At 38.5% G+C, this 22,908-nt stretch overlaps 3 protein-coding genes across 5 annotated transcripts; 1 reads left to right on the top strand and 2 right to left on the bottom strand.

Annotated features, from left to right (window-relative positions):
- Window positions 1–25: 25 nt before the first annotated feature.
- LOC111339470 (uncharacterized) lies at window positions 26–2,830 on the bottom strand. Its single transcript, XM_088757329.1, has 6 exons — window positions 2,778–2,830; window positions 2,408–2,575; window positions 1,639–1,731; window positions 1,070–1,159; window positions 329–542; window positions 26–164 (listed from the first exon to the last, which is right to left on the bottom strand). Exons 1-6 carry the CDS (start codon window positions 2,799–2,801, stop codon window positions 124–126), a joined length of 630 nt encoding a protein of 209 aa, XP_088613455.1. The 5' UTR covers window positions 2,802–2,830; the 3' UTR covers window positions 26–123.
- Window positions 2,831–3,742: 912 nt separating this feature from the next.
- On the top strand, window positions 3,743–8,672 carry LOC111335927 (TNF receptor-associated factor 2). 3 transcript variants are annotated; one of them, XM_088756854.1, is made up of 8 exons: window positions 3,840–3,934; window positions 4,194–4,239; window positions 4,509–4,688; window positions 4,968–5,072; window positions 5,398–5,562; window positions 5,916–5,993; window positions 6,355–6,444; window positions 6,702–8,672. In XM_088756854.1, exons 3-8 carry the CDS (start codon window positions 4,551–4,553, stop codon window positions 7,749–7,751), a joined length of 1,626 nt encoding a protein of 541 aa, XP_088612980.1. In that variant the 5' UTR covers window positions 3,840–3,934; window positions 4,194–4,239; window positions 4,509–4,550; the 3' UTR covers window positions 7,752–8,672. The 3 variants fall into 3 exon arrangements, with proteins under 3 accessions (XP_088612979.1, XP_088612981.1, XP_088612980.1); XM_088756853.1 differs by lacking the exon at window positions 4,509–4,688 and having other exon boundaries at window positions 3,743–3,934; XM_088756855.1 differs by lacking the exons at window positions 4,509–4,688; window positions 6,355–6,444 and having other exon boundaries at window positions 3,743–3,934.
- Window positions 8,673–9,298: 626 nt separating this feature from the next.
- Window positions 9,299–22,877, bottom strand: LOC148733344 (uncharacterized). Its single transcript, XM_088757987.1, has 11 exons — window positions 21,345–22,877; window positions 18,946–19,006; window positions 18,275–18,394; window positions 15,822–15,989; window positions 15,039–15,131; window positions 14,474–14,563; window positions 13,733–13,946; window positions 10,631–10,698; window positions 10,406–10,495; window positions 9,588–9,801; window positions 9,299–9,423 (listed from the first exon to the last, which is right to left on the bottom strand). Exons 1-11 carry the CDS (start codon window positions 21,350–21,352, stop codon window positions 9,383–9,385), a joined length of 1,167 nt encoding a protein of 388 aa, XP_088614113.1. The 5' UTR covers window positions 21,353–22,877; the 3' UTR covers window positions 9,299–9,382.
- Window positions 22,878–22,908: the final 31 nt, after the last annotated feature.

Genomic DNA, 22,908 nt, shown 5'->3' with positions numbered 1-22,908 from the left:
TTTTAGTAAGACGAAGGAATTCAAGAGGACGATCAGGACTTTTTCTTGGTTATGTTTATTAAAGATCATCAAATCGTCCAGCTTAGCGGAGGTTTTTGCAATGATCTCTCCCTCTCTTGCCTCCTACAGTTCGTATTGCACATAAACAGTGTTCGACAGGAAATCTGTCAGATAAAAAATAATAAGTGAGTTAAAAAATGATGAAAATACACGTACACAAAGAAAGTAAGAAGGAAACAAAACAGAGTATACAGAAACAAGAACAAAAAGAAGTTATTTTGAACGAAATGAAAATGATGGACTTTACAGTACCCTTCTCTATTCTCACCTTCCATTTGGTCCAGGTCGTCACCGCCGTCGTCCTCATCGTTATCATCATCATCGTCATCATTGTCATCGCCATCCATATCATCATCATGGTCGTCGCCATCGTCATCGTCTTCATCATCAGCGTCGTCGTCATTGTCATCATGGTCGTCATGGTTATTAACCTCGTTAGGGTCATCATCGTCTTCGTCACCATCGCTGCCGTCCAAGTATGCCTACCGCCATGTAAAAAACATTCATCTTCTTACTAAGTAGTGAAAAGAAAGAATTCTGAAGGATTCATTGTAGCAGCATAAAAATAATTGCTAACCTTAAAAATCAATTTACATCCATCAGTCTGATCACCTGTGGCATACATCATTTTTCACCAATTCAATTTTCCGTGTTTAAAAGCGGTTTGACTGCGTGCATTCTAAGCCTCTTTCTAATTTGTTTACCAAAGTTTTGAACGCATTTAAAGAAGAAACCATTTCTACTACAAAAAAGACGTAGAAAATGTGCAGTAGAAAAAAGTGCCGTTTTCCCCTAAGAACAACAGGAAGTATAAATATAGATATCTACAACAGTGCTTCGAAAATATTTCCTTAGCAAAAGTTGTTTGTTTATCATTGTGGATATTTCTTGAGACGAGTGGATGGAAAACTTTGTGGATTTCGGGAAAGAACGAGTAACTATTTTCAATGAAATCAAGCTTTTAGTGAAGTTTAAGTCAACATGTACCCAACTATATTGCTTATTTTACCTTAGTTGTGCAACGTCCGATCTGAGAAAACGGACGCTGTCCTTGATTTCCATTCAGGTCCATCATGGTTGGATATTGAATTTGAAATAACTGTGAGAATTTTCAGAAGTATAAACAACGAAGCTTTGTAAGTATAACAGCCTCGCAGTTCGATTGGTCGTTACCATCGAAACATTACGGGCTTAACTGTCGTCTGTAATATTATACTGAAAATTCGCTAAGTCGCTCCGGTGCGTTTTCAAACTTAAAAAGAAACGCCAAACTACCTGCTAAACAGTGAATTATTAAATAAAGCTCAAGTTGCTCCCTGATTTCCAGTTTTCCGAATTCAGATAGATTTTTATGAGACTGAACGTGTTTATTCAATAAGTTTCGCCGCAACGCCCACGATGTCTTTTTTATAAAACTTGACTGATGCAAAAGCAAAGGCACATCACCTCATTGTCTATATATGGAAAGAGATGTTTTGGAATGTAAACGTCATTTGTTATCAAATCGTAATGAACTAACTCTGTTTATCATGACGGCAACAAAACCTACACCTAGTTATTGAGATGAGTATATTTTACCTTTGCTTTAGGAATTCCGTCCTTGTTGCATTTCTCACAAGCGACTGAATTTGCGGGACATTCTGCCTCTTTGTGATGCTGAAAGGTCAAAGGCTGCGTATATATAGAGGAGGGAACGGAGTACTATGAATTTAAAAATTTAAACATCAAAACATCAAAGTATCAAGATTTTTAAATGTCTAAATTAGTAAGATTGTTAACTATTTCAGAAGATGCAGGGTTTAAGCACTTAAAAGCATCCAATTACAAGTGCTAAACAACAACCTGCCCCAGGTCTTTTGGCTTTTGAAATACACGGAAATCGCAAATGCTGGTTACGATTCTACATATTGGCTTGATACAAAAATGACCCCTTGCACCCTACAGGCAAATTAAAAAAAAAAAAAACATGGTAATCCATGGGCAGAATATCTTTCAGTAGAATGGTATTATTTTTGGCGTTTAACTCAAGCATTTTAATCGAGTTGTAAATTTGAGCGATTAATAGACTGTCCAAAGAGTACTTTTTCCGTGAGCCAAAGTTTCTGCACCTAACAGCAAACTCAAGGTTGCCATATCTTTTTGGCCCTCATTGGTTATTATGGGCAGCCTGTACTCTTTTCATTTTTCACGTAATGCCTTTTTTGTATCATACAAATGAATGTAAGGTACAAATAAAGTTGTTCTTGTTGATGTTGTTGACTCAACCCACAAGATCAAAAGAGTTAATTAGTTTTTTTTTTCTGAGACTGAACCATTTGGGAGCTATTTTACTTTCGCTACATCGTACCTTCATCTTGTCCAAATTGATTTGTCCTCTTCGGAATCCACAGGCTTCTAATGTGCGCTTATAGTCCTCTTTCAAGTGTCCAGTTTGGTCAGCTCCCATCAATTGCTTGCCACATTCAAGCCGATGTGCACAAAGAGTTTCAGGGAATTCACAGTTACCCTCGGGGTTCTAAATAACACGATGACAATTAATTAAAATACTTTGACAAATATTTTTTTTCCGGTTTCGCCAATTCAAAATACGTTGAGTTCGTTTTGAATGGTTTTGAATTATTAACCGTGATTTATTGCAAGTTTAAATAATGCTCAACTAGATGGAGGTAACAAAGATCGGTAAGATACAGATGATATTAAACTTTCGTTTTGTTTACCGCCAAAGCCTCCTGAAGAAACATGCTACTTCTAACTCACTACAAATAAAGAGCTCTGACCTGTTACAAACCTGTTACAGACCTTTTCAGTGCTCAGTGATATAATCACATTTCTATCACGTTCTCCAGCGGTTTCGTCTAAATTACAAAGTCCTTTGATTAATTATAGATTATAAATAGGTTATGAAAAGGGGGTTCCCCTTTCAGGGGACGGTAAAATTTCATTTATTAAATATTCGCCATCATCTGTAAACAAAATGCAAATAACAGTAGGCCATGCAGGTGGTCACGACACGGAGCAACGAAGGTGGATTGTCACACAATACTGCGTGACGAAAAAACCGTGTCCCAGAGTCGAATCGAACAGTTTTGGTTACATTTAAGGTGATACAGGCTTGATTTTTATTATGGATATATCAACAAAGTTGAAATGGTAAATTGGCCACCGTAACGAATACAAAAGCTGACGTTTCGAGCGTTAGCCCTTCATCGGAGTGCTTTTAAAGGCAGAAAATGGAGCTACGTTATTGGTGGGAACATGGCAAGGAGAAAAATTTATTCTTGTTTTTCTCGTTACCATGTTCCCACCAATAACGTAGCTCCCTTTTCTGTCTTTAAGAGCACACTCAACCCACAATTCCTCTATTCGCTCCAACGAAGGGCTAACGCTCGAAACGTCAGCTTTTGTAATCGTTACGGTGGCCAACTTACCATTTCAACTTTGTTGATATATCCAAATTATTTCGTTACTCCCACCGACGCAGCCCCAAACAGTTTCTTTCGAAACTATCAGCCTTTATTGATTTTTATTACTTGTATCCTCTCTTGAACTCAAATTGTGAGTAGAAGTTTAGGCACTGCTCATGTTCCGCAAAACCCCACCGGTAATCTGAGTATTACGTCTGTGGAAAATCATTACAGAAAAGACTGTTTTCATTTTTTCAAGTAAATTGATATGAGGACTGAGGTTAACTTTGGAATTCATTCCCTAGATATCCATCGATCATGCCTGGTTACTCAAAATTGTCTATTTGCGAAAATGGCAAGTCTTTTGATCCTAAATACCTCTGCCCCAAATGTGAGAAGGTTTTAAGGGATCCAGTTCAGACGAGCTGCGGTCATCGCTACTGCAAAACATGTGTGGAGCCACTGTTGAGGTAATATATCAAAGGATCGGCTGAAATTGTTTCTTTTCCTCGATTCCCATAGAATGTCTAAAGGCTATAATGACCATATCGCCTTATTGTGCTTGTTAGTAAAATCCTCAATTTAGGATTCCATAAGCCGAAATGGTGGTCTGGTAGTATAATTTGCCTTAGTACTGTCATGGCCAAATGCAGCATTTAACGGGCCCAGCATCCAATAATCTGTTTTTATGTCAACATGATATTTAATTCAGGCAAATTCTATCTTCAGGTCACCCTCTCCAAAATGTGTGGTGGATAGTGAAGAGATCGGAGAGGTATGACGATCAGTTTATTCCTGTCGAATAACGAAGTTATTTGCTCATTGCAGAGTAGGTTCTACCGGATCCATCTTCTGTACAGTTCTAACAAAAGGTACATCAAGTACCACTGTATTATCGGGAGGCTTCCTACTTTACCTTAACATCGGAAAGTGAGGAAGTGAACTTCGTTGATAAACAAGAATTAGCAATGCCAAATTAATAGGAGGCAGTGATCTTGAACTAATGGGTGAATTAGGTTCACTCTTATTGTCTCTATCTTACAGATAGAGAGGTGACCAGGAGTGGTTAGCTTGCCGGGCTCCACAATGAACGATCCGCCGAACTTCGACCATGACAGAGTCATTCTTTTGTGTCGTGTCTTTGCCAAGACATTCCACCTTCGCACAGCCTCGCTCTCTTTGCGCCTTCGAGTACTAAAGAGTACCAGTAAGTTAACCTGCCAGGTAAATTTTACGAATTGATCAAGAAGAAAGGGGGTTTGGGGGGGGGGGGGGGAACTTCCCGAAGTGGATTGGAGGACGGAAGGAGAAGCAATATTCCTAGTCGCCTCATGTTACGGAAACCAAGTTAAACCTCGGGGGTTCTGGGCCACCTAGCTGACAAATCGACCCCACCCTTTGAAACCAACCGCGCTTTTTTCTGAGGGGCCAGAATAGCGATCTCATTTATGATGTTTACATAGATATACTAATCTAATAATTAATTTTATTTCCCACCATCAGACATTTGAAGACAAGTTTGCGCAGCGTGAAATCCTGTCGTTACCAGTCCAGTGTACAAACCACTGCGACGGCTGCGAGTGGAGTGGGGAACTGGGGAAGTTGGAGGTATGTTAGCATCAATTAAATCATATCTCATTGAGCTTCTAGGAAAGTGAGCTACGAATAAAAGCAGTGCTAGCTGGAAAGATACATTTCAAGCTTATAAAGCTTTTATGATGAAAAAAATTGACATCATTCTTATTCACTTATTACTATCTGAGAAAAATTATTGATAAAATTCGAAGATGGGTTGAGGTCGAAGCATTTTGAAAGGTCTGCAAGTCACGATTCTTGAGTTGTTGGGATTTGCATCGTCAATCAGTACACGGCTCAAACGTCGAGAAGCTCATGGTGTACACTAAGTTGAAACTCATAGGACTGTTCATTTCAGAATCACGAGGCCCAGTGCCCCTATGTTAAAATCCAATGCGTGCATCCCAGTTGCGGAGCCTTCGTGCGGAGAGATGACTTATCTCGGCATCTTGAGGAGGAGTGCAGCTTCAGAGAGCAGCAGTGTCAGTATTGTCATATGATGACTACAGCTGATAGGCTTAAGGTATAGTCTTTTTTTTAAATCATTTGATACAGTTTCTGTATACGTTGCTACTTTCTTGTTAGAACGGTAGGAAATTATAAAATATAGCTTTCAACGTTTCATGATTACCTCAAACAAATCACGGCAGATTAAATGGCCAAAAAAAAAAACAGAAACCGGTTCATTTCTAGTAGAAAAGTTTTGAAGTTTTTGGACGAGAGTTGCTAAACTTGAGATGCAATCATATAGGGGATTTAAAACCGATTGGTGAGATGCCAGGAGCATCCAGCTGATGATACCACAATACCAGCAGCAGTCATAATTACAGCGGTCAATTTTCAACTCAAATTTACATTCTCAATTGTTAACTGTAGGAACACCATGAAAAGGAGTGCCAAGAATACCCTACTGACTGTTTGCATTGTAAAACTGAAAGCATTCCACGAAAGCAGGTAAAGTCATCACTCAATCCTTTGCTTACAGTGAACATAATTTTTTGGGCGATTCCCTTCGGTTGCCCTTCGCTTTTATTTTGTTCCCAGATTTATGCAATAGGCATCAAGGCGTAAGAGAACGATGCAGAGGCGTAGCTTGTTATCATTCACTGTATCTGTGTCACTTCAATTCTCAATCAGATTCCGATCAAGTTTCTTACAGAGCCGGTAATTTTCGCATCCCTGTCTCTGAATAGACACAAAGTAGGCTCTTTAAACTTTGATATCCACAGTGATATTCAGTTGTATAAATAAGAAGTTGAAGAGAACAAAACTTTTACAGGTAACCAGAAACAATTTTTTTCCATTCTGACCACAGCTTTCGAGTCACCTTGATCCTGTTCATGGAGACTGCGAAGCTATTGAAGCCCCGTGTCCTTATCATAAAGTGGGATGCAAACAGAAGGGGGTGAGTATTGAGAGAAAGAGAAATGAAGGGAATTATTACCATAATCCCGTATTAATTTGACAACCGGTCGGGAAAGAGAGAGTAATGACGAAGTTCTTAAAAAAAAATCAATCATAGTTCTGGATGTCGATCGTTACGCTGATCAGCCGCTTTCAAAAAATATATCAAAAATCATTTGCGTCAGAAAGTCTGTGGGCGTTTTAAAACTATTTACCGTATAACTAGACCTAACGGGGAGTTGATGTGTCTATTTTTAGGCAATGAAACGGAAAGAACGTACAAGACACCAGGATAAACAAGTAACCGAACATTTGAACCTCCTTTTTCTGTTCGTGGACCAATTATCCAGTTTGTTTCATTCCAAACTTGGCGAAGTTGACGCAGGAGTCATTTCTAAGATGGATGCAATCCTTAAAACTTTACAGAGCAAGGTAGATGCCATAATCGGTGAAAATTCTGATCTAACATCAATGGTACAAGGACATGGCACTCGCATAAGTAATTTGGAGCAAAGTATTAAGCGTTATTTAATGGATGACGTGGAAACAGACAGTGCTCCCTTAAATTCATCAGCACATCGCTCTTCGCTGGCTGAAATTGAGAATATTCTTCAAAGGTTGGGGAATCAGGATGCCAAGACAGCCAATCATGAAGCTCTTTTGGTTGAATTTAACTCAGAAATGCAAAATAGAAATAGAGAATTAAGAAGACTGGAGGCTCAGCTTAAAACTGCTAATGATGAAATAAGAAAACTTCAACGACGAACGGAGTATCTAGAACATACTTTAAGTGCTAGGAACTTTGCTATAGCTGAGCTAGAAGATTATGTTAGGCAAGAACAGTTATCAAGCTACAATGGTGTGCTTTTATGGAAAATCACCGACTTCGCCCGAAAACGAAATGAGGCGAGGACAGGCCAACACGTGTCTACTTACAGTCCCTGTTTTTATACTAGTCGTCAAGGTTATAAGATGTGCGCGCGTATCTATTTAAACGGTGATGGTATCGGAAAGGGAACACATTTTTCAATATTCTTTGTTGTCATGCGCGGCGAGTATGACGCACTACTCCGGTGGCCATTTAGACAGAAGGTCACCTTTATGTTATTAGATCAGGATAACGTTGAACACGTAATCGACGCCTTTAGACCTGATCCAAATAGCTCCTCATTCCAGAGGCCAAAAAGGGATATGAACATAGCCAGTGGGTGCCCGACTTTCTGTGCTATGACACAGTTAAACAACCACGCTTATGTAAAGGATGATACTATGTTTATTAGAGTTATTGTCGATACAGGGGACTTATAACCCTTAAACAAAGCTGCAAAAATTATTTTCCTGCGAAATTTTCTTCTTCTTCCTTTTCTAGAGTTGGTGCGAAAATATGGAATGGCTTCCCCTCTGAAATTCGTAAGCTAAGGAAAGCACCTTTTAAACGTGAGCTAACTCACTTGCTTTGAAAATTCTTGAAATTGAGGAGATGAATGTTGACTTGCGCTACCTTGACCTTTCTAGCTTATATTTGTATTTCAACTGATTAGCTTTCTCTTTGACCTGTTAAAAACTCCGTTGTGTGACTGGCCCAGTTTAAACTTTTAACATGATTATCACTACTATTATTTATTATTTATTTTTATTTGCTCGTTTATTTATTTATTTCATTGTTGCGTGTGTGTGTGCGTGCGTGCGTGTGTGTGTGTGTGTGTGTGTGTGTGTATGTGTGAGGGCCTATACAGTGTCTGTTTAGGTAGCCCGCTTAGAATAGCTTTGCTAACTGCGGGCTACAAAAGCCTTTATTTCTTAAATTCTAAAAAAATAAAGTCAATGTTGGTTGGTTGTTGGTCTTCTGATTCTATAATTTACTGTGTAATATTTCTTCAATATTTTCTGGGCTGAGCAGGTTGTGAAAATGTATATATGCTAGGGGTGGTTTTATGTTCGAGTAGTAATCCTCAACTTTTTCAAACTACGCGTGTTACTTTAGAAATTTCTATTCCTCTTTGTCGCCGCTTCTGGGTCGCCACCCGAAACAAAGTTTTTCGCGTAAAATTCCTGACCATCTCGCCAGTAATGGTGGCTGTCGTTTAAGCAAATAATTCTTCATTCAGTTTAGTTCATTTGCAGCTAACCTTGATCCACTAAACCCAGATACTCTCTACTGCGAGACGTTTGATACAGCTTTGCTATGTAACTGATGAGTTTCTAATTAAAATTAAAGTGTGTTTTAAATTGGCCATCGCGGCTTATCGTCTTTATAAAGGCTGATAGTTTCGAAAGAAACTGTTTGGGGCTGCGTCGGTGGGGGTAACGAAATAATTTGGATATATCAATAAAGTTGAAATGGTAAATTGGCCACTGTAACGATTACAAAAGCTGACGTTTCGAGCGTTAGCCCCTCGTCGGAGCGAATGACGAAGGGCTAACGCTCGAAATGTCAGCTTTTGTAATCGTTACGGTGGCCAATTTACCATTTCAACTTTGTTGATATATCCAAATTATTATCGTTTTTATGTTTTGCTTCCAGTCTTTGTCCCCCTTACGAGCAAATTAAAAGCAATCGTTCTTTGGATAGCCACACCAAACTCCATGCTATCTCAATTCGGTTGTCTTTTCGTCCTCGGATAGAGTTTGATCAAGTTTGTTCTCTTGTATTCAGTAAAGGTTATCAGATCTGGTTCGTGGTTTTTTGGCTTTTGGCTCTTAATAAATACGCCCCGTCTCTTGTTATCCGTACAATGGCGAGCAAACCCTCGAGCATTAGAGAGGTTCAATTGTGTTTCTGAATACTGTGACCATCAATTTTACTGTGAGTCAGTTTTTAGTAAGACGAAGGAATTCAAGAGGACGATCAGGACTTTTTCTTGGTTATGTTTATTAAAGATAATCAAATCGTCCAGCTTAGCGGAGGTTTTTGCAATGATCTCTCCCTCTCTTGCCTCCTACAGTTCGTATTGCACATAAACAGTGTTCGACAGGAAATCTGTCAGATAAAAAATAATAAGTGAGTTAATAAATGATGAAAATACACGTACACAAAGAAAGTAAGAAGGAAACAAAACAGAGTATACAGAAACAAGAACAAAAAGAAGTTATTTTGAACGAAATGAAAATGATGGACTTTACAGTACCCTTCTCTATTCTCACCTTCCATTTGGTCCAGGTCGTCACCGCCGTCGTCCTCATCGTTATCATCATCATCGTCATCATTGTCATCGCCATCCATATCATCATCATGGTCGTCGCCATCGTCATCGTCTTCATCATCAGCGTCGTCGTCATTGTCATCATGGTCGTCATGGTTATTAACCTCGTTAGGGTCATCATCGTCTTCGTCACCATCGCTGCCGTCCAAGTATGCCTACCGCCATGTAAAAAACATTCATCTTCTTACTAAGTAGTGAAAAGAAATAATTCTGAAGGATTTATTGTAGCGGCATAAAATAATTGCTAACCTTAAAAATCAATTTACATCTATCAGTCTGATCACCTTTGTCATACATCATTTTTCACCAATTCAATTTTCCGTGTTTAAAAGCGGTTTGACTGCGTGCATTCTAAGCCTCTTTCTAATTTGTTTACCAAAGTTTTGAACGCATTTAAAGAAGAAACCATTTCTACTACAAAAAAGACGTAGAAAATGTGCAGTAGAAAAAAGTGCCGTTTTCCCCTAAGAACAACAGGAAGTATAAATATAGATATCTACAACAGTGCTTAGAAAATATTTCCTTAGCACTTCACACTTCACTACACCTTCACTACACCTTCACACTTCACTACACCTTCACTACACCTTCACACTTCACTACACCTTCACTTGTTTGTTTATCATTGTGGATATTTCTTGAGACGAGTGTATGGAAAACTTTGTGGATTTCGGGAAAGAACGAGTAACTATTTTCAATGAAATCAAGCTTTTAGTGAAGTTTAAGTCAACATGTACCCAACTATATTGCTTATTTTACCTTAGTTGTGCAACGTCCGATCTGAGAAAACGGACGCTGTCCTTGATTTCCATTCAGGTCCATCATGGTTGGATATTGAATTTGAAATAACTGTGAGAATTTTCAGAAGTATAAACAACGAAGCTTTGTAAGTATAATAGCCTCGCAGTTCGATTGTTCGTTACCATCGAAACATTACGGGCTTAACTGAAACATTACGGGCTTATTGAGATGAGTATATTTTACCTTTGCTTTAGGAATTCCGTCCTTGTTGCATTTCTCACAAGCGACTGAATTTGCAGGACATTCTGCCTCTTAAAAGTCATTTGCGTCAGAAAGTGTGTGGGCGTTTTAAAACTATTTACCATACAACTAGACCTAACGAGGAGTTGATGTGTCTATTTTTAGGCAATGAATTGGAAAGAACGTAGAAGACACCAGGAGAAACAAGTAACCGAACATTTGAACCTCCTTTTTCTGTTCGTGGACCAATTATCTAGTTTGTTTCATTCCAAACTTGGTGAAGTTGATGCAGGGGTCTTTTCTAAGATGGATGTAATCCTTAAAACTTTACAGAGCAAGGTAGATGCCATAATCGGTGAAAATTCTGATCTAACATCAATGGTACAAGGACATGGCACTCGCATAAGTAATCTGGAGCAAAGTATTAAGCGTTATCTGATGGATGACGTGGAAACAGACAGTGCTCCCTTAAATTCATCAGCACATCGCTCTTCGCTAGCTGAAATTGAGGATATTCTTCAAAGGTTGGGGAATCAGGATGCCAAGACAGCCAATCATGAAGCTCTTTTGGTTGAATTTAACTCAGAAATGCAAAATAGAAATAGAGAATTAAGAAGACTGGAGGCTCAGCTTAAAACTGCTAATGATGAAATAAGAAAACTTCAACGACGAACGGAGTATCTAGAACATACTTTAAGTGCTAGGAACTTTGCTATAGCTGAGCTAGAAGATTATGTTAGGCAAGAACAGTTATCAAGCTACAATGGTGTGCTTTTATGGAAAATCACCGACTTCGCCCGAAAACGAAATGAGGCGAGAACAGGCCAACACGTGTCTACTCACAGTCCCTGTTTTTATACTAGTCGTCAAGGTTATAAGATGTGCGCGCGTATCTATTTAAACGGTGATGGTATCGGAAAGGGAACACATTTTTCAATATTCTTTGTTGTCATGCGCGGCGAGTATGACGCACTACTCCGGTGGCCATTTAGACAGAAGGTCACCTTTATGTTATTAGATCAGGATAACGTGGAACACGTAATCGACGCCTTCAGACCTGATCCAAATAGCTCCTCATTCCAGAGGCCAAAAAGGGATATGAACATAGCCAGTGGGTGCCCGACTTTCTGTGCTACGACACAGTTAAACAACCACGCTTATGTAAAGGATGATACTATGTTTATTAGAGTTATTGTCGATACAGGGGACTTATAACCCTTAAACAAAGCTGCAAAAATTATTTTCCTGCGAAATTTTCTTCTTCTTCCTTTTCTAGAGTTGGTGCGAAAATATGGAATGGCATCCCCCCTGAAATTCGAAAGCTAAGGAAAGCACCTTTTAAACGTGAGCTAACTCACTTGCTTTGAAAATTCTTGAAATTGAGGAGATGAATGTTGACTTGCGCGACCTTGACCTTTCTAGCTTATATTTGTATTTCAACTGATTAGCTTTCTCTTTGACCTGTTAAAAACTCCGTTGTGTGACTGGCCCAGTTTAAACTTTTAACATGATTATCACTACTATTATTTATCATTTATTTTTATTTGCTCTTTTATTTATTTATTTATTTATTTCATTGTTGCGTGTGTGTGTGCGTGTGTGTGTGTGTGTGCGTGTGTGTGTGTGTGTGTGTGTGTGTGTGTGTGTGTGTGTGTGTGTGTGTGTGTGTGTGTGTGTGTGTGTGAGCCTATACAGAGTCTCTTTAGGTAGCCCGCCTAGAATCTTTGCTAACTGCGGGCTACAAAAGCCTTTATTTCTTTAATTTTAAAAAAATAAAGTCAATGTTGGTTGGTTGTTGGTCTTCTGATTCTATAATTTTCTGTGTAATATTTCTTCAATATTTTCTGGGCTGAGCAGGTTGTGAAAATGTATATATGCTAGAGGTGGTTTTATGTTCGAGTAGTAATCCTCAACTTTTTCAAACTATGCGTGTTACTTTAGAAATTTCTATTCCTCTTTGTCGACGCTTCTGGGTCGCTATCCGAAACAGACAAAGTTTTTCGCGTAAAATTCCTGACCATCTCGCCAGTAATGGTGGCTGTCGTTTAAACAAATAATTCTTCATTCAGTTTAGTACATTTGCAGCTAACCTTGATCCACTAAACCCAGATACTCTCTACTGCGAGACGTTTGATACAGCTTTGCTATGTAACTGATGAGTTTCTAATTAAAATTAAAGTGTGTTTTAAATTGGCCGTCGCAGCTTATCGTTTTTATAAAGGCTGATACTTTCGAAAGAAACTGTTTGGGGCTGCGTCGGTGGGGGTAACGAAATAATTTGGATATATCAATAAAGTTGAAATGGTAAATTGGCCACCGTAACGATTACAAAAGCTGACGTTTCGAGCGTTAGCCCTTCGTCGGAGCGAATGACGAAGGGCTAACGCTCGAAACTTCAGCTTTTGTAGTCGTTACGGTGGCCAATTTACCATTTCAACTTTGTTGATATATCCAAATTATTATCGTTTTTATGTTTTGCTTCCAGTCTTTGTCCCCCTTACGAGCAAATTAAAAGCAATCGTTTTTTGGATAGCCACACCAAACTCCATGCTATCTCAATTCGGTTGTCTTTTCGTCCTCGGATAGAGTTTGATCAAGTTTGTTCTCTTGTATTCAGTAAAGGTTATCAGATCTGGTTCGTGGTTTTTTGGCTTTTGGCTCTTAATAAATACGCCCCGTCTCTTGTTATCCGTACAATGGTGAGCAAACCCTCGAGCATTAGAGAGGTTCAATTGTGTTTCTGAATACTGTGACCATCAATTTTACTGTGAGTCAGTTTTTAGTAAGACGAAGGAATTCAAGAGGACGATCAGGACTTTTTCTTGGTTATGTTTATTAAAGATAATCAAATCGTCCAGCTTAGCGGAGGTTTTTGCAATGATCTCTCCCTCTCTTGCCTCCTACAGTTCGTATTGCACATAAACAGTGTTCGACAGGAAATCTGTCAGATAAAAAATAATAAGTGAGTTAATAAATGATGAAAATACACGTACACAAAGAAAGTAAGAAGGAAACAAAACAGAGTATACAGAAACAAGAACAAAAAGAAGTTATTTTGAACGAAATGAAAATGATGGACTTTACAGTACCCTTCTCTATTCTCACCTTCCATTTGGTCCAGGTCGTCACCGCCGTCGTCCTCATCGTTATCATCATCATCGTCGTCATTGTCATCGCCATCCATATCATCATCATGGTCGTCGCCATCGTCATCGTCTTCATCATCAGCGTCGTCGTCATTGTCATCGTGGTCGTCATGGTTATTAACCTCGTTAGGGTCATCATCGTCTTCGTCACCATCGCTGCCGTCCAAGTATGCCTACCGTCATGTAAAAAACATTCATCTTCTTACTCAGTAGTGAAAAGAAAGAATTCTGAAGGATTCATTGTAGCAGCATAAAAATAATTGCTAACCTTAAAAATCAATTTACATCTATCAGTCTGATCACCTTTGTCATACATCATTTTTCACCAATTCAATTTTTCGTGTTTAAAAGCGATTGGACTGCGTGCATTCTAAGCCTCTTTCTAATTTGTTTACCAAAGTTTTGAACGCATTTAAAGAAAAAACCATTTCTACTACAAAAAAGACGTAGAAAATGTGTAGTAGAAAAAAGTGCCGTTTTCCCCTAAGAACAACAGGAAGTATAAATCTAAATATCTACAACAGTGCTTAGAAAATATTTCCTTAGCAAAAGTTGTTTGTTTATCAGTGTGGATATTTCTTGAGACGAGTGTATGGAAAACTTTGTGGATTTCGGGAAAGAACGAGTAACTATTTTCAATGAAATCAAGCTTTTAGTGAAGTTTAAGTCAACATGTACCCAACTATATTGCTTATTTTACCTTAGTTGTGCAACGTCCGATCTGAGAAAACGGACGCTGTCCTTGATTTCCATTCAGGTCCATCATGGTTGGATATTGAATTTGAAATAACTGTGAGAATTTTCAGAAGTATAAACAACGAAGCTTTGTAAGTATAACAGCCTCGCAGTTCGATTGGTCGTTACCATCGAAACATTACGGGCTTAACTGTCGTCTGTAATATTATACTGAAAATTCGCTAAGTCGCTCCAGTGCGTTTTCAAACTTAAAAAGAAACGCCAAACTACCTGCTAAACAGTGAATTATTAAATAAAGCTCAAGTTGCTCCCTGATTTCCAGTTTTCCGAATTCAGATAGATTTTTATGAGACTGAACGTGTTTATTCAATAAGTTTCGCCGCAACGCCCACGATGTCTTTTTTATAAAACTTGACTGATGCAAAAGCAAAGGCACATCACCTCATTGTCTATGGAAAGAGATGTTTTGGAATGTAAACGTCATTTGTTATCAAATCGTAATGAACTAACTCTGTTTATCATGACGGCAACAAAACCTACACCTAGTTATTGAGATGAGTATATTTTACCTTTGCTTTAGGAATTCCGTCCTTGTTGCATTTCTCACAAGCGACTGAATTTGCGGGACATTCTGCCTCTTTGTGATGCTGAAAGGTCAAAGGCTGCGTATAAATAGAGGAGGGAACCTCAGCACGTTATGAACGGAGTACTATGAATTTAAACATTTAAACATCAATACATCAAAGTATCAAGATTTTATAAATGTCTAAATTAGTAAGATTGTTAACTATTTCAGAAGATGCAGGGTTTAAGCACTTAAAAGCATCCAATTACAAGTGCTAAACAACAACCTGCCCCAGGTCTTTTGGCTTTTGAAATACACGGAAATCACAAACGCTGGTTACGATTCTACATATCGGCTTGATACAAAAATGACCCCTTGCACCCTACATGCAAATTAAAAAAAAAACATGGTAATCCATGGGCAGAATATCTTTCAGTAGAATGGTATTATTTTTGGCGTTTAACTCAAGCATTTTAAACGAGTTGTAAATTTGAGCGATTAATAGACTGTCCAAAGAGTACTTTTTCCGTGAGCCAAAGTTTATGCACCTAACAGCAAACTCAAGGTTGCCATATCTTTTTGGACCTCAATGGTTATTATGGGCAGCCTGTACTCTTTTCATTTTTCACGTAATGCCTTTTTGTATCATACAAATGAATGTAAGGTACAAATAAAGTTGTTCTTGTTGATGTTGTTGACTCAACCCACAAGATCAAAAGAGTTAATTAGTTTTTTTTTTTCTGAGACTGAACCATTTGGGAGCTATTTTACTTTCGCTACATCGTACCTTCATCTTGTCCAAATTGATTTGTCCTCTTCGGAATCCACAGGCTTCTAATGTGCGCTTATAGTCCTCTTTCAAGTGTCCAGTTTGGTCAGCTCCCATCAATTGCTTGCCACATTCAAGCCGATGTGCACAAAGAGTTTCAGGGAATTCACAGTTACCCTCGTGGTTCTAAATAACACGATGACAATTAACTAAAATACTTTGACAAATATTTTTTTTTCCGGTTTTGCCAATTCAAAATACGTTGAGTTCGTTTTGAATGGTTTTGAATTATTAACCGTGGTTAAGGAAGAGTTAAAGAGTCGCAAGTGGTCATAATAGCAGTGTGATACTATACAGCACTATATATCTACATGTGTTTTGTTTTTATTATTATTATTATTATTATTATTATTATCATTATTTTTATTGGAGAGAGGGCAAGTCGATCGGGGAAACCCCCTCTGGAGGAAGATGTGGTCTGCGTGGGGGTTTCCCCGACTTGGTTCCTCATATGAAAATCGTACACTGTTTCAAACTTTTTCCAATCAGCCGTCGGTGATTTTAAGCTTTTTTTTTATTCGAGAGGGAGAGAGAAAACGAAAATGATTGGCCTTTAAAGAATTGAAGCTGGTCAAAAATTGGATGTAAAATTAGTTTCGGGCTTTGTGCCAGTACTGATAAAGAAGCCTCTTAACATCACGGTTTTTACAAGGCACGCATATCAACCAGAAGTCAACGCTGTCAGCAGGTTTTTTTCGCAGGAGCAAGCAAAGGTCCAAAGTTTTCCCCTCCAATCGATCTATGTGATCGCAAGTAATCTATAGCGTCGAAGAACGGTGTATTTAATTCCTTGAATAAGATACCAACTGAATTCCTGACTTCGGGAGTATTTTGCGCGAGTAATCGTCAGTTACGAAGTTGTTAGGTCACGAAATAGTGACGTTGTTAATTTCAGAAAGACGTCACGATATTTTGAGAGGAAGATGCTATGAAATCTGATTTTTTGAATGGTTTTGAATGATTAACCATGGCCAAGAAAGAGTTGAAGAGTCATTGTTGGCCATAATAAGTGTGCGATACCATACAGCACCAATATACGTGTTTTGTTTTGTTTGTTTGTTTGTTTGTTTTTTTTCGAGAGAGGGAAAAACAGGGAAACCCCCTTTAAGCGCGATGTGGTCCGCGAGGGGGTTTCCCTGAGTTTCTCAAATGAAAACCGGACACTGTTTCAAACTTTTCTCAATCGGCCGTCGGTGATTTCTAGCTTTTTTCTCTTTCTTTTTTCGAGACAGAGAGATAGGGCAAGTCAGGGAACTCCCTCTTAAGGGCGATGTGGTCTGCGAGGGGTTTCTCTCAACACTTGGTTTCTCGTATAATATAAAGCCTGCTCACTGTTTTGTTCGAACTATTCTCAATCCATATATAGATTGTAGTTCTAACTGATAATTCTACCGACAATAGGGTTTGGGCCACCCGCTTACCTATTCTTAAGGTAGAAGCCTTTCCACATCTTTCAAATTGCCCTTTCATGAAGGATTATTAACATGGTACTTTACTGCCACCAGTCGTCGTTAACAATCGTAGAAATTATTCGACATTGGGACGAAATTAAAGTTTTTATCGAACTAAATTCAATGTACAGACTTGAATTAACACTAGCTATGGCATGTGTATTCCTCGCAAAGCACCTGTAGTTTTTGGATATAAAGTTTCTTGAGCCAAACTGTTACAGCCGATAGGTCAGTGTAAATGATCTACAGATGTCCTGGAGCATTGCAATGAAAAAATAGCTTGTAAATGTTCATATACAAGTTCGCTAACAACCTTAATGACAAGCTTTTCCGAACCAGCTTCATGTACGGCAACCTCGATGTCGCCTTGCTCCTCGTCACCAGCAAACTTTTTCCTTGAGGAGAGGCATGAAAATCCCTACCATTCGGTTGGGGGTTTGTTTATCAGCATAGATATTTCTTAAGACGAATGTTAGGAAAACGTTATGGATTTCGGGAAAAAAGGCTAACTATTTTTTTATGAAATTAAAAATTTCATCTTTCTATGGCAGGTCATTTATTTGGGTTAAAACTAGCCAAAAACCTTTTTTTGTCAAACGATTCCTGCTTATTACATATTTCCACGCTTGCAAGCGGATAACTTTGCTATGGAGAGGCTTTCCGACGTGAAGAGACGGTTAATAGATAGCTATTACCATAAATCCATAAATACTACGTGGTGTCCCGGGATAAAGAGGTGCATAATTGCATCAGAACCTGCTAAATATAGAAACTTGCGCCGTAGTCCTGCGCACGCGTCTGGAGATTGTGTAGGAAGGAAAATTGGTCTGACTATGATGTTCTCTACCGCGTCGTGAAAAGTTAACAAACAATATGTCAACCCATCATGTGCTTAGAATCAGCCACTTGTAGAAACATTTCAAACAATGACTCCAATTTGTACATAACACATTCATTTACCTCTGAATGTCTCGCGCATATATCTTCCACAGTTTCACTTAAACCACACCGTCTATCCCAGAAAACAACAAAGGCTCCCAGTTGACGCTCTTCGTGACTCATTAAGTTCTCTGGAAAAACCTTAACAAATAAAGGTAGAGATAAATAACTACATTTTGAAGGTCAGAATGCCAGTAGAAGAACTAAAGCAATTATAATCAATTGATAACCCTGGGTATTTCCGCCTGAATCCAAATTGAAGTAAAACGTAACACTCCTCTCCTTAAAAATCATGAACTACATATTGTATTCCTGAAATAAAGTCTATGATATTCATTGTGAGAGTTATTGTAAACACAGTCCAAATTTTAGTGAAAAAGTGCCAACAAATAGCACGAGAGAATAAGAAAAGGGAAATAAGTCAGAATTCCTTTTCAATAAAGCACAAAACTACACAATGTTATGCCGTCATTATTTTCGGACCGTCGGACTGAATTTTGGCACGAAGGTGAAAAGTCTAACAGACACGCAGAGATGGATTATCTCCACAGGAAGTTAAACTTTAAATTATGGCTCAGTGTGAACCCTTTGCCTCAGCCTTAAAACTCTCTAGAGCAAAGTGCAATCAGTAGTTTATGCTTGGCTAGAATGATATCATTTTAGACAAAATACTTTTAGCAAAAAGGTCTTACCTGGTCCCATCGATTTATTGTTTGGTCCAGCAAACAACAGCTCATTTTCTTCGAATTTACTCTAAAAATATAGAATGAATAGACAACAAATCCGTAAGAATTATAGCGTTATTTTTTTTAACGTATGATGCACATATGATGCCATGATTTACAGTACTCAGGAGCCAGCGAATGTTACCCTTCGTGTCCCTTTAAACCTCACACCAGGCTAGTCAGTGGATGAATCGCCGGCGCGAATATGCCCCTGACTCCCCTCTCACATGGGGCATTTGAAACAGAGCATTGTTTACTATCATCCAATCAGCGTGGAGCAAACAGCGTGACGGTTGCTCCCTGGCACACGAAATCTGTGCCGCGGATGCCGATCGCTTGGAAAGCTGCAGTTCTGGAAAGGTTTGTGGCGGTTAGCGCTTGGATTTTGGATGGATCTTCGATTGAATGACACTAGAAGAAGCGCCAACCCTTTAGTTTATCTGGTGTTCGACTTGGAAGCCGGGCGATTCTTATTTCTGGGTGAAAATGGGCTTCGTGCTGGAGCGGTCGAAAATGAGCTTTCCACCCTTGTCTCCTTCTTATACAGAAAAGTAACAGTCAATGCAAAATCTATCAAATCGCTCAAATTCGCCATTTAGAACCACAGAAACAACAATACACTGCAAGTGAGGTAGGTTTACATTTATTCTGAGCCTTAACATAGACATTCCTTGATAGAAGTTTACGATACTACGATTCTTCAATATTCTCCCATACACTCTTTATATTTCGAACAAACGATCAGACACGCCGCTTGTGTGGGCCCCTTGTAATTATACATGCCATAATTTCTTGGAATCAAGTTTGCATTATATATAGCTTTTGGAATCGATGTAATTGGCCTCACCACGTTTTTTTTCTGTTAATTGCGCAATCTGCTTTTTCCTCTCACTATCCTAAGTCTGTCAGTAAAGGCTATCCCGGCTTCTTAATTTCAATTGCAACCCTCGCAGGAGCAAGATAAAAGTTAGTCTGCTCACACATCTTTAGTTGTGATCATGTCATTTCTAAGTCTCCTTGTTCACCCTTGCGAATATTGCCTTACATAAGCCTTTTTTACCGTTTGCCTTTGGTTCGAACCGCAGAACTACAACTTCGAAACGATTTCTATTTTGTCACACCGTTTCCTGTAGTGTTTGTTTCGCCGTTTCTTCCAATGAAAATTATGATTGACTTTACTTGATTTCCCTGGAATTATTCAACGTGCGTTCGATTGTTCAAGCTCCTGGGGTCAGATTGCCCTTAACCCAATCTGCACGTGGCTTCGTTCCTGGAAAGTCACACTCGCCGAAATCTCGACTGAGATCTTTCGGGATCCCCTTCGCGATTTTCTTGTTGTTGTTTTCAATAGAGCAAACGAAAAGAATTCTTTTATTATGAGAAAATTTTTATATTAGGAAATATACCTCTGCGCTGTATTTGCTCATCCACTCTTTCCCCAGCAAGTTTGGGAACATACACGCTCAAAACTCGAAGTGTTTTTCTGGTTAAACCACTGAGGCAAGTTTATTATCAAAAAACTTCCAATTACAAGTCAAGACTACAAAAGTCATATTTGCTCATGCATTTTTTTTTCCATTTTTGTTTTCTTTAGTTTTTTTTATTGTTTTTCTTTTTTTTTTCTTCAAAGGTTTCTCTTGACTTCATAATATGTGAATACCATCAAAGGAGAGTAGTCAGCCATACCGTAGACCTTAAAAAAGCTGGTAATTTGACTGGAAGACTAAGGTCATGGCTAACTGTGAATGGAAACGGATGTTCGAAAGGTGAAATGCTTACCTACGGGAAGCGACTGTTAAGAGAAACATTCCGACATCTTTCTACGATGTCCTCATCCTCTTACCCATTCCATTTTCCTTTTCAAGAAAATTCACGGGTGGCCCTCCTTTGGTGTCATTTTGGAATCATGCGAGAATTTGAAAACTCGATCGTTCAGGTTCTGTTATAGAAAGACAATGTCCTAAGGCTTTAGATTGCTTCTGAATTGTCACTTAGTGCGAGACACTATTTGATCCACACAGAATAATTTTTCTTCCTTTTAAATAACACTGTCAGGCGAAGGTTCCCTTTCGGCTGAAGTTTCAAGTTAGAAGATAAACAGAAAGATACTTAATATAAGAGTCTATGTGTGAACTTGTTTTTCATGTTGTAATGCCATGAAATGCATCCCTCGCGGTTTTAATACTAACGGGTGCTTACAAATTTCGGTGTTTATGAATCGATTTCAGACATGTTGAGCACATAACAACCATAAAACTGAACCCTCTGGGTTTTCATTCACACAAAGAAACAAATTTCCTGTTTAACTTTTGATAATACATACTTTTGAACAAACGACTACACGACTAAGACATTTTACATAATACCTGTGCATGGACAACACGAGAAGTTTAGCAGACCTCCAGCGACATTTAGGGCTTCAGTCTTCATACAACTACTGAAGTGATCATCATAAATTGCATTTTCACGAGCGACAATGACCTCGTGGATACCGTTATATATATTTCTCCTTTTAATGAGGAAGGTATTGCCTTATTTGGTCGTGCAGTTGCACGTTCTGCAGACCGGAACAAATTTTTATTTGCCTTTCCAATTTGGCCATACAAAAGAAATCACTAGTAGGTCCGGATTCGATTACTTTCCAATCAAATTCTGCGTTATAAAAATCAAGGTCAAGTTAAATTTTGTGGTGGTAAGCGCAGGCATCCTGCGGATGAAACGATTTGAGCTTTAAATCTCTATAAAATTGACAGAAAAATGGCGAAATGTTTAACGGATATAAGATTCCTCGAAGAAAAAACTTTAAAAGGAGGGTTTCACTAAGCTAAACTGAATGAATATCGTTGTGGTTGATCGCTTTTGAAAGTGCCAAAAACTTGCTCCTTTTGCTTGGCTGCCCAAGCACATGATTGTGAACTGAAGTGCTTCGTCGTGCTTTGTGAAGTTTTTTCTGGTAGGTAAAGTTTTGCTACCGCCATTTTGAATAAAAAATCAGTCAACGAATATCGTTGCCAGTGTGGAAGTAGTTTCACTACGCTGAGAACTTCTCAGAGAAAAAAAAAATTAAAATTGCGAAAACCGATCGGCTTTGCGATATTTGCTTTGAGACAAATACAGACTGGAGCACATAGTTTGGTGCGCGTTTTAGCGAACATTTTGTTGTGAACTTGATAAAGAGTGTCTTTGCGTGTGATCTCACTGAAATAGTTTCGCAAGAGTCGACGTTTTGATGTTGCTAACATCCGCGCGAAACTAAAGTATTTAAGTGAGTTCACGTGCAACTCATCTATTATTCACACTGATAAAACTGTTATTTTCAGCCTGACAATGATGTTAGCAACATCTGAACGCCGACTCTCTACGCGTGAACTATTTAATTGAGATCACATGCAAATGTCTATTATTCTAGTTCCACTAAAGAGTGTCTTGAGGATTTTATTTCAGTATTTGAATGCGAAAATTTAGAAAACGTTTGTTGCCTTTTTTTTTTTGCATATTCTGTTGTCTTTGCTTGAGTTCCCTCTACGAGGTAATCAGGCTTGCACGATCATCAAGGCAGGCAAAGCGCTAAGAGTTTTTTGCCTTTTTTTTCCTTTGCGCTTAGGGGTAGAAATAGATAGCTAAATTCCAAATCAAAATTTGGCGAATTTTTCTCCAATACTAATATTTTTTATTCGTACTTGAAATTACTATGCGAGTACTGCGAAAGCTTTAAGACTAAAATGTTTTGAAAAAAAACATGACGTGACAACTGTGTTTGTAAACTCTCATCGAAACCCACTAGTTGACCTATGAGAGCGAACGCTTACCATCTCAACTAATTTATAATTTCATATACTAGACAAACAATTTGCATATTTTGTATTGTCAATTCACTTGTTACCACGGGAATAAACTATTAGCTAAAATATAGTTTTCTCGTGTTATTGC

The sequence above is a fragment of the Stylophora pistillata genome, chromosome 4, assembly GCF_964205215.1.
Source record: "Stylophora pistillata chromosome 4, jaStyPist1.2, whole genome shotgun sequence".
NCBI classification, from domain to species: domain Eukaryota; kingdom Metazoa; phylum Cnidaria; class Anthozoa; order Scleractinia; family Pocilloporidae; genus Stylophora; species Stylophora pistillata.
Note: the sequence above shows the minus strand (reverse complement) of the source record. Positions and strands in the feature narration are given on the sequence as shown.